At 43.6% G+C, this 12,038-nt stretch overlaps 1 protein-coding gene across 4 annotated transcripts in view; it reads left to right on the top strand.

Annotated features, from left to right (window-relative positions):
* LOC120822178 (sodium/calcium exchanger 1) overlaps window positions 1–12,038 on the top strand; it is a 68,197-nt gene that overhangs the window by 36,787 nt on the left and 19,372 nt on the right. For all 4 annotated transcript variants that reach the window (XM_040181622.2, XM_078106408.1, XM_078106409.1 and 1 more), the window contains 3 exons: window positions 968–1,064; window positions 1,287–1,478; window positions 1,660–1,852. In XM_040181622.2, coding sequence (XP_040037556.2) covers window positions 968–1,064; window positions 1,287–1,478; window positions 1,660–1,852 — 482 coding nt within the window. The remainder of the gene's footprint in view (window positions 1–967; window positions 1,065–1,286; window positions 1,479–1,659; window positions 1,853–12,038) is intronic.

Here is a 12,038-nt window from a genome sequence, read left to right as displayed (position 1 = left end):
TTTCTTTCCGGTCCCACAGGGAGTCTGTGTCAGTGAAATGATACTTGATCTGCTCACTACTAATACGGGGGCTTTGCTCGGCTACATCTCCCCTGATCTTCTCCCTGTATACGATTAGACTATGATGTAACACGAGTGCTGTCTATAGCGGAAGTCTCATGGCGCGGCCTTCGTCCGCCGCCCACTGAGGGCTGAGGTCTTTAAGTGAAGTGGCCTATTTTTCCCACGCACATTATTATCTTTACCAAAGGGTTTCTCAATGAGGCTACTTGTGGTTGATGGCGCGTTTGTTGAAATGGTCGAAGGTTCCACGAATCTATTCTTAATCACACACTACGATTAGAGTCTCGTTGAATGTGCTAGAGAAGTTTAACGTACTTTACCCTCTTAAGGTTTGACAAAAAGTAGCCTGTCGTTTTTTTGCGTTGTTTTTTTTTTTAATATCAAATGACCTAAATTACAAACTAGCTGCCTTAATTTATTTTTGTTGCATTTCCTGGGAGCCATGGAAACAATCTGTAAACACTGAAATCACCATTCATGCTACTGCATTTTATCTATTGTAAATGTATGGAATGATATGGAGAATCATTAACGTTTAGTTTGGAGTGATGATACGCTTTAGGTTTACTAAAATAGCACCACCAACAGGGCCAGCAAATCATTCTATGCCATTCAGACACCAAAGGATTGTAAACGGCGAGGGCAAACGTCTTAGTATAGGATGGAGAGGGTCAATAAACAGGGCAAATGGAGAGAACGGGGCGATTGGAGAAGATACAGAGAAAGTTTAGTTGTACTATCTTCAAAGTCGTCATTATCATGCGCCATCTGACCAGAGGGCCCAGTTTAATGAAGCGCTACATCTTGTTTTCTCACCCCCCCCCCCCCTCTCTTCCCCTCTCGCATCTTCCCTCTCTCTTTGTCGGCTCTCTTCGATCTCTCTCTGTGTTCATTTCTCCCCCAGGTGGATTATCGCACAGAGGACGGTACGGCAAACGCAGGTTCAGATTATGAGTTTGCGGAGGGAACACTGCTGTTTAAACCAGGAGAGACCCTCAAAGGTAAAAATGACGGAGATTTCAATACGTTATGGCATATTTAAAACAAAATACATTCCCGAGACTGAGACTCAAACAGCAGAGGTCGTCTGCGGAACCTTTTCCACTGTCTGTGACAAAGATATGATCTATGAGTTCATCATTGGAATAAAGCGGCATAAAATGGAGCACCATGAACAATTCAGCACCAGAATCCACCTCCTAAAACGATAATCCCTTTACCAGAGATCACGGTGGGAGTGATTGACGACGACATCTTCGAGGAGGACGAGTACTTCTACGTTCATCTCAGTAACCCTCGAGTGATTGGTTACCCCGAGATTGGCGCCGCCCCGCTGGATGCCAGTGCCACCCCCAAAGCCGTGATGGGCGACAACCACACAGCAACGGTGACCATCTACGATGACGACCACGCAGGTGCTGTTGACGCCACAATAATCAAACAGGAGTTGTCTAAGTGGACGCAACTATGGAGACACAATACTTTGTCTTACTCACCTCAGCAAGACATTGGAGAGCAAGCTGGGGAGCGAGGGAGTCCCGCGTCTTCTCCGCGTGTCTCCCGCGTCAAATAACGGGCCCTCTTTGTTTTTCGCAGGCATCTTCACCTTTGAGAACGGCAGTCAGAAGGTGAATGAGAGCGTGGGGGTGATGGAGTTGAAAGTGCTCCGGACCTCGGGGGCCCGAGGCCTGGTGGCCGTTCCCTACCACACCGTGGACGGCACGGCCAGAGCCGGGGACGACTACGAGCTGTCCGCTGGCAAGCTGGAGTTCCAGAATGACGAGACCATGTAAGTGGAGATGCTATGTAGAATATCTGTGATTTAATCAAAGAATAGGGGACTGACATAACGACACGCTGCTCTTCCTCGGTTTGCTTTCTGTGTGATGGACTCTGGTTCACAAAGGCCTGTTCAAATTACTTGAGTGTTAAAAATGCATTCAAATAAAAATAGCTCAATAAGGCAGATAACAGTGTTATTATGCCACTCTTCAAGGTAGGCTACTCTGCATTGAAATACTTCCTCATATATTCAAGGATGCACGCACAGACATACACACACAAAATCCCTCTTTTGTCCTTGGGCACATGCATTTTTAATATGCTGACGTTAGTGCTGTTAAATTGACCAATACATAAAGCAGTTGGGAATTCAGTTTCCTTTGTGCCTCCTGGGGCCTGTGAGGCAAGTACTTTTATTTGTGTGTAGTGGGGGTGTGTTGGTGATGTGTGTGTGTGTGTGTGTGTGTGTGTGTGTGTGTGTGTGTGTGTGTGTGTGTACGTGTGTGGTTTTGTTCTTGTATCCGTACAAGGACCCGTTTAAAAACTATTTTAGTTTCCAACTTTAGAGTAAGATTATGAGTTTTTTATATATATATATATATATATATATATATATAATTTTGTCGGGGCGTTTTTTGTATCTTCATAAGTGCAGATAGAGAAAAACGTGATAATGGGGAGATAACGGGAGGGAATCCCACTCAGCAGAGGACCGGAGTGCCTGTGCAGAAACTGGAGAGAAGGCTGATGCCGATGGAGTCACAGATACAGTCAGTGCATTTGCCGCTTGGGGATGAGAGACCAAGTGTTTCTTATTTATTGTTTTCCCCCTAATAGTTTGTAACTTTGATGGTCAAAAGTAAGCGATACACAACAACAATCTTCTTGCGTGGATGCTGATTAACTGAGCAAGGCTTATATTTACATGCGTCCGACAATCATACTAAAAGTCATATAGGTCAAAGTCTTATTTTTTAATTCGGACGAATCCACTTTAGCTTGCAGTATTAATCCAAGCTGCAAAGTATGTTTCTAATCATTAGTTTCTCTCGTTACAAAATGGATTAAAAGTTCTTCTTCTTTAAAGGCTTTTTGAGAAAATGTAGAAAACTGGAACAAAAAACCCCAAAAGCACAGTAAAAAAAACTGTCCCTGTTAAGACAGGCTGCCCTTACTCATGTAGTATTTTCTCACTCTTGTCTGTGCTTTTTCTCTCCTCTTTGTCACAAATATCCCACTAATGCAAACCTGCGTTTGTCCCCTTCACTCATTTTTGGTCTTTCCTCCCTCGATCTGCCCTTTTCTCTCTTTAATGTCCAAGCCTCAGAAAATGTCACGTCTTTCTTTCCTTTTCCTTGTTCCCCTCTCCATCCAACCTCCTTTAATGTCTTCCTCTCACATTCTGTCTGCTCTATGCTTTGATTTTGTACTAGATGGGTTTTATCATCCACCTTCTATCTCCTTCTTTCTCCGTACTTCACCTTCACACCTCGTCTTGTCTTCTCATGTCTCCCCTCCCTCCCCCATCCTGTTCATCCCCGATTCCTCTTCATTTGCATCTTCCTTCCGTCGCCCTCTCACCTTTAGTATTTACGCTGTCAGACTTTTCCTGCAAAAGGTCCGCCACTGTCTCTTTCTCAGCTCGTCTCCCCTCCCGACTCCCTTATTTCCATTTGAGAATTTGAGAAAATAGTAAATTGGTGAAATGCCTCCGATAAACCATTTTGGATTGTACATCCGATCAGTACATCCTGCCCTACACAACTGTGGCTTAGCACTCCTCTTCACACTATTTTGTTAGTGGCGTCAAAGAATGACGTGGTACAAGAGGTTTAATGTCAGACTTTTCTCTCACTTGAGTGGCATTTATTTGGTGTTAATCAGTCGGTAAACACAAAACACACATATATAAAATACAGGAAATCAAAATGTGTTCACAAGATGAACTCAGATTAAGCAAATGCGGGAATTAATGTATTCTCTCTCTTCAGCTAAGCTTCTTTCATTCATCCCTCTCTTGTTCACCAATAATCCCTCCTATTTGTTTCCCAGTCTCCTTCTGACTCCAGCTCTCTCTGCCTGCTTGGTCTATGTCTTGTTCTTTTCGTGAAGAGGGCATGCGTCTAAGGAGTCGAAGGCAAAGTTAACTGCTTGTGTGTGTGTGTGTGTGTGTTTGTGAGCGATGTGCTCAGCAGGGCCGGTTTATTCTTAGCCTTCCTGCGAGCTGCAACTGAGCACCGAGTCGCAGCCAAGACTCAGGCAGTCTGTGTGTGTGTGTGTGTGTGTGTGTGTGTGTGTGTGTGTGTGTGTGAGACTGTGTGTGGGGTCGTCTCCTCTGGCTGCTCATTATAAATATCAAACAGGTGTCGCCACCACACTGTGCCGACGCCTGTTCAATTACTGCTTTGCCCTGTGCGTGTACCCATGCACCCACTTTGCACAGCAAACCACCTCCGACATTTCTGAGTCCTAAAACTTTGCAACATGTCACCTCGCAGATGACGCTGGATTAAAACATCGCTCTCTAAATCTTCCTAAAATTGCACTTCAAGGAATGTCTTTCATACTTTCACACACTGCGTGTCAGCAATTGGTCCTTGCGTGCCGCTCTCTTTGGTGTGTCCTGCTGTGAATGGGGATCTGAAATGAAAAATAATCAAGAATCTTTCCCATATTGAATAAAGAGCAGGAGGGAGCCGCAAACGTTCGCTCAAACTAAACATTCGCCTAAATTAAAAGTTAGCCTAAGCATAAGCATAAGGGCTGCTTAAACTCTTGATGGCATACTGTATGTCGGGAAATAGGGTTGGAATGGAACAGGGTGAAAGAAAAATATCCCCTTGACTTAAATTTGTGTTTGACACCCGTCAGTTTGCGTCTTCATGCCACCGTCTTCCATTGGATTCAAGGTGTTGCTCTTTTAAGAGACCCACCGCTACGGCGTGGAGAAATCAAACGCATCACACACCATCCGTGCCTGTGTATGCAATTCCGCGGCAGGTTTTCAGCAGACGGGCAATTTGGAACAGTCTGATCACGCTTCTCAGACGACAACTCAAGTTTAAACGCCATCCTTCTAATCAATTGAAGGAGACAGAATGTGTTATTCATGTTTTTCAATGGGATCCTCGAGCCCCCCTGGAGTGCACCATCAGAATTGCCACTTAACAATATTGAGTCTTACAGTAATCCCAGCATCTTGCCATCTCGAGTTACGTGTTAATGAAACCCAAACACAACTTCGTATTGTTTTCGACAAAGCTGTCGGAAGAGCTTTAAGCTCCTGCTGAAGGAGAAGTCAGCTTGTACATTTTGAACAACACATTCTCCCTTTGGCGAGATACTTCTTGGAATTAAGAGAAGTACAAGGGAAGTGAGAGCGTGAGCTTGTGTCTGTGTTTGTGCGTGCGAGTGAGTGTGGGTGGGTGGGAGGGTGTTTGCTTGTGTCACAGCGCTTGTAGTGTGTTTCTTACATGCAACCTGTTTCTCCGTCTGTCACCGAAGCAGGGTGACTAACCCAAAGCCGTTCCCAAAATAAAACATCCTTTGAACTCCAAATCCCCAAGAGCATGTGCACTGTAAATGTGCATCTGCGCATTGAAGTGTGTGTCCTTTTTGCCCAAAATAATAAGGATGTGTGTGTGTGTGCATGTGAGTAGCCATTTTCCTGTGTTTCCTCACAGATATGTTTGTTGCTCAGCGAGGTCATATCATCCCCGTCTCTTACCCCTGCACACGCGCTTGGATACACACACACATACACACAGACACACACACACAGACACACACAAATCACTCTTCAGACGATCAGCATGTCTGCCCTTCCTGCTTATCATCCGAGTACTAAATAAACTGGTTATCACCATAAGGAGATTAAAGTGGTTTCAGATTTTCTTTTTCAATGTCATGTGTCACAAAGTCAAGCATTTGTGTCTTTGCCCGATGTAACGGAGCAGTTCACAAGATTAAAACTGTTCAAGTGCTGCGCCTCGTGGTTACAATTAACCTATCGTATGACGCCAGAAAATGTTGGAATAAGATGGTGTGCGTGCGGTTTTTGCAGACTCCCACACCCCACTTTGGAGCTGTCAAACACAGCAGGCATGTTGGTTGGTGTGTGTGCATACTGCTTTGTGCTGGGAATATTTATGCAGCAAGATTTGTGAAAATATGCATTCAAAACCCATTTAACATGGTTAAAAACAGCCACTGGTAATGAATCTCACCATTATTTTGTTAATAAAGATAACTGGAGCAATACGATTATGTGAATTAAGCACTGTTGGTGAGTCGCTCCACCAATTTTTCTATTATCTATAGTATATATTATAGAATCTTTCTATTAGGACAAAAAGTGGTGGACTGACTCAGATAGATGGTCATTATATGTTGTACAGACATTAATGGTCTGCAGAGGATGAATCCAATTGTCAGTGGACATTTCCTTGATAGTGACTATTGTTTGTGTGTGGAAGGTTGAAAGATGTAAATATAAAAAGTATGATAACATTTTGGACTTTGAGAGTATTTCTTGTCATCCTTTTGACACCCGGACCTGTAATACATTAAGCGTATTGTTTAGATTAGATTCAGGGTCCCAAACTGTTTCTGTTTTTGTTAAATAGATGGAACATTCCTTCATGAAATGTATATTTAGAACTACAACAGTCCACACTGGAGCACAGCGAGTACAGTACAGGAGGATTTATGTGTGCATCGCTAGGCACGTATCTGTATTCATAGTGCTCCCAGGACAGTTTTCACTTCCCGGCAGTTGCATTGCATTATCTCATGTCTTCTCTTCCCTTTTGTTCACCCAAACGTCCCTCCAGGTTCAAAGAGCAAACAGCTACAGGGCGGATAAATATGCTCCACACTCGCCCTCTGATTCACTCCATTTCCCTCCATTTTATCACAGAATGCCAGAAATCCTCCATCTGTATAAGTGTGACAGGCTTCTCCTTTGTTTTCTCTGTGTTTGTTGCCGTAGCAACTTATGATCCCTTCCATTGTAAGCACAACAAAGGGGAAAAGATGGAACGTGACAGAATTATAAAAGAGAAATAGAGAAGGGAGCTCAGTTGTTTTTTGATTAGTTTTTCTGCTTTCAGAGAGTTTAAATATGAAGAAGCATGTGATTGCTCACCCCCATTATTTCTCCCTTCCATTTTCCTCGTCGTTGATTTAATCTCTGACATTTGTGTTCAGGTTCCCATGAAATTGCCCCTTTGAGTGTGTGTGCATTCTAGTGGGGGAAACACATAGATTGTTTGTTCTTTAATTCAAGGTAACATTCTTTGGCCAGATGGATAATGAAGACCGGGGAGCTTAATCACATTTTGGCAAAAGCGTTGCCTGCCTGACGGAGAGAAAGACTGAAGAGATAACATTCAGACCGAAGGGCTAAATAAAAGTAGAAAAACAGAGGGGTGCTTTCATCCTCCCTACCCTCTTCTTTGCTTTCCTGTTTCTCCTCCCTCTCCGTGCTTCTTGACTCTCTCATTTCCACCCTCTGCCCTCCCTCCTCCATCCCCTCTCTTTCTCCTCAGCCCCTCTAATGTCAGAGCAGTCACACTTAAGTAGCTTAAGTCAACATCTTTAACAACCTCAGAAGCTTTTCTCTGTGTGTGCGCATCCGTTCCTCCTCATGTGTGCATCGTGTTCCAGCTGCGCCTTGAAATCGATGTGTGCAACAGTCTGTGGTTTTGCCCTCTGATGGGTTTTTTTCTTTCGCTGTACTACACTAATTCAGCTGATGGTGCCTCACGCACCCAACCACAGAGCACCTTTGGCCTTAACAAATATGCAACCCGTCTATAATCCCACCTCTAGCTCCCTTCTCTTGTGTTTAACCGGGCGATAAGTCTATTGATTCGTGGGTCAGAAGCTTCTGACCGGAGTTCACAGGTATGTCGTGGAATGTTGCAACGCTGGAATACAAAGCACCTGTCCGCCGAGGCAGCTCTGACATCGCAATGCTAAACCTGCAGCTCTCTGTCTGCGTCTGGCTGTTGGCTCTGTTGTGGTTGTCCCCCCCCTCCTCCTTGCCTCTGTCTCTTTGTTATACAATTCTGCCATTTAGCATCCCTGTCACTCCGTGTTTCTGTTGCCCTCTCAGTCCCTCTGTCTCCCGTTTGGTACTTCTTGGCCCAACATCTTCCCTTGAGGTTGTTCTTTTAAGTATAGCAGTCTCAACAATTTTATCTGCCAAGCATACAAACACCCTATGGTCAGAGTCCGGTGCCCACACACACACACACGCACACTAACACTAACTGCCAGCACGTCCCTGTGATCAACCCCCCTGTGCCCCCCCCCCCCCCCCCACACACACACACACACACGCATACACACACACATACACCCTGCAATCACGGCTCAGAGACCGACCGTGAGCCGCGGCTACGGGCTGCACCCTGCGCCGCTGTAACCACATCCAAGGCCTCCGTGTTGGGTTCACTGACCAGCTGGCCTCCCAGTTAGGCCTTCCAGGGGGGTTCAGATGGAGATGCCACTTATCCATTTGTGTAGTTTAACTGCAAATTATCTCACAGTTTTCTAAGCGCACTGCCTGAAAGTTACTGGGATGGCCTTGGCGCATGGCATGCCTCCTGAAGATAATGTATGAAATTAATTATAAAAAGGAAAGATTATTTAAATGAGTCCCCTTCTTCAGAAACCGGTAGCATATGTTTCCAACCGCTGCATTTGAAGGATTGCATCTGTATTTGCATTTATATTTGTCTTCCACAGATGAATCGGGTAAATATGGAAACTGTTTTTTTTTCTTAATTAGTCCTCACCCACCATCTGCCATTGAAAGTGGCTGAAAGGTTACGTTCTGTGCTGGAAGAAGAGTGCCCCCTTTCTTCTCTGTGCCTCAAAGCAACCGGCACACGATGTGATGTGAGATGTGTCAGAGGCTAATCAGCTTATAAACTACTGATTATTTAACTGCGGGGTGCGCAACCCTTAATTATTATCATTCAGTCCGATGGACTCGTCGATTCATTGACAAGTTTAGTCAAGTTTGAATTTTATAATTGGATTGCTGGTGATCATCTCCGTTTGTTCCGGACTTCCAATCAATCTGTCCATTCACATTGTTGAGAAATTGTTTTCCCTCTTTTACCTCCTTTTTTTGCGTTTATTATCCTTGCTTATTTACTTTCTGCATGAAACAACAATTAGCACCACAACCCCTTAGATTGGTTAGAGGGCTTTGTTGAATTGAATTAGAGCACTGAACTCTATGAACTCTGTGCGTGATTTGATAAAACTCTGACGGCAGTATCATACTGAATAGTCAAACAAGAATGGACACTGTGTAGGATTGGCAGAGATAATGAATTTGCAAATTTTGCTGTTGATAATACAAATCCCCATTTAATATTTATTGGTGAAAGAAAATAGCTCTAAACAGCTGCTAAACATGGAGGCCAAATGGAAATTAGTGATCAAATATTACAAAAACATTTTGCAGGTTTGGGTGGACAGCAGAGGAGAGCCGACCAGAACTCTGCTTGATCATCTGGTGCAATAACCACAACCTCCGGCTAATATCCTTGTAAACTATTTTCTGCCAACTAGACCATAATAACATTTACACAATCCATCAGCCAACGTGAAAACGTCACTGGGTGTACATGAAAGATGGAGTTTAATGTAATTTGCTTATAAATCAGCGACTGACTTTTAGACTGGAATTATTCTGTATTTTTCCTTCTCAGTTTTAAAGTCTCACTGATGTGTTAACACTATATAACCTTCTGTCGTAATAGGTGAGTTATTTAAATTCCCATTCTTGAGAAAGACATAAATCTGTAACTCCATCCCTCCGGTAGAGACCCGCCAGTGACAAACTGTGACCTGTTTTGGGTCTCGGCCCATAGGTTGAGAAACCCGACTCCGACATAATGAATTCATGCTGCTGTGGAAGAGTGATGAGCCAGTTCCTGACTGCACTAGCTCAGGGTAATCTGGCATGATACGTAGACACACACACACACACACACACACACACACACACACACACAGATCAGACACACACACAACCACACACTCAGTGATGTCAGAGTGATTAAATCACTAATGGCTTGCGGAGGAGACGATGTGACTCACACAAGATCTCCATCGCAACTCCCGTCCCTCCCTCTCAGAACTCTTTCCAATACAGTTCTTCTTTTCTGCATCTGACTTCATTTAACTCATTGTCCGTTTTGCCTTATTCTTTCCCTCTATTGTCTCTCTTTCTTCCTTCAACTCTTCATGCTGTCGTATATTCTGCCCTCTGCCTCTTTTCTCAACCTCCATCCATCTTTCACTCATCCTTCCTTTCCCTATTTAATCTCTCTTTGCCCTCCGTAGTAGCTGCATCCATCTTTCCGCCCTGTCGTCTCCTAGCTTTTATTTTTCTCTCTGCAGGTATCGCTTCTATCTCCCTCTTCATTTTACGCGATGATATATTATCCCAGCCCTTCTTATCGTTCACCCATCCCTTCCTACTCACCTCTTTTGCTGCACTGCTTCTTCTTGGTGCTTCACCGTATGTCCTCTATCTTTATCACTGTTCACTTCATCATTGTCTTCCTCCTTTCCTTTAAATTCTTTTTTTTCCCTGTTGATTGTGCGTGAGTGTGTAGCGTTAATAGCAAGTTTGAATATTGTATATTTATAGAGGAAAAAACAGGGCTTACCCTATCAAAAGGTCAGCATAGGCCAGATTTTAAACTAACAAACACACTCACACACACACTTCATTGCTTTTATTATCAAGCAGTTATCAGTGCACTCCATGCATCCCATCATGGATTCCTCTAGAATGCCATAAATGCGTTGCCAATTATGCATAGAGATTACTTTGGGTTTTAATGGTCAGTAAATATAAACACAGGAGAAAATAGAAGGTGAAGAGTCCCCTGGAGATATAATCATATGGACAATTAAAAATGTCTTGTGTTATGCTCTAGAAAGCGAACAATAAATAGACAGACACAAGTCAGGTGATGAGGAAGAGGAAGGAAAAGCCATTTGTGTTTGAGGTTTGAATAATTAGCACCAACACCAACATTTTGTGATAAATTTGTATTGCCACTGCTAGCAGCCGGCACTGTGGACAAGCACCCGGTACTGTGCTATTGGGTCACTTTAAGCAACCATGGTGAGCTGTTATATAGCTATATAGCTCCTAAAATCACACATTTTTCCTTTTTTTGCACTTCCTTAATTATAAACGATAAAAGTACAGAATGCTGCTGGGAAATCAAATAAAAAATAGACCATTTATAGGTCACCTTCATTTGATGCCCAGTAATATTTGTTATCCCTTATTCACATTACTGTATTTCCTCTGATGGTCAATGATAAAACCCTCAAAAGGCACTGTTGTGTGTGCAAGGCAATTTATTTAGACAAATATAGGGGACACAGGAGGATAGTGAATATGTCAGAGATAAGATAAATAGGCTAAGGGGTGGGCAGTAGATGAGAACACAAGAGAGACGAAAGACAGATGGACCAAGGAGGTGGGTGAGACAAACAGAGAGACGGACAGAAAAAGAGTTGGTGGGGCACATTTACTCAAGGATTGCTTAAGGAAAACAACAGAAGGGAGGAGAAAGCGCAGGTGGAGGTGAGAAGAGACTGAATGAGGGCAAATTATGGCTCAAAGGGGGAAAGCAGAACAAATAAGACCGAAGGAAGAGAGTGAAGAACGATGGATGAGGAGAACTATTGGCACCTGGAGAAGTAGGCAGACAGGGGGAATGAGGGAAGGGGGTGAGGGGAGTGAAGGAGAAAAGTGGTCATTTTTTACTCTGTCAGGGGCAGAGAGAGAATTAGAATTGGGTTGAGTGGGTCTGTGTGAGTTAAAGCCTTTGGCAAGCAGCCACGTGTGAACCTGGCAGCAGTTGGCATGGTGATTTATACCCCAGGGCCCAAAGGCCCTCACCTTGAGATGGCGATGCCAGTCCATCAAATCATTCACTTTACATTCACTTTACAGATATACAACATGTTCAATACATATGACAGAAATGATTCAAATATTGGTGGTTGTAGTAAGCCAAATGATGATTAAGAATTACTAATAATAATACCACCTGTAGTTGATGTAGTAGAATAATCATGATGACAAAGTGGTGTTATAAATAGTAATGTAACTACTGATAATGGTGACAGTGGCAGTGGATGTC

This window comes from Gasterosteus aculeatus, chromosome 7, assembly GCF_964276395.1.
Source record: "Gasterosteus aculeatus chromosome 7, fGasAcu3.hap1.1, whole genome shotgun sequence".
Classification (NCBI taxonomy): domain Eukaryota; kingdom Metazoa; phylum Chordata; class Actinopteri; order Perciformes; family Gasterosteidae; genus Gasterosteus; species Gasterosteus aculeatus.
This window is presented reverse-complemented; position numbering and strand designations above follow the sequence as displayed.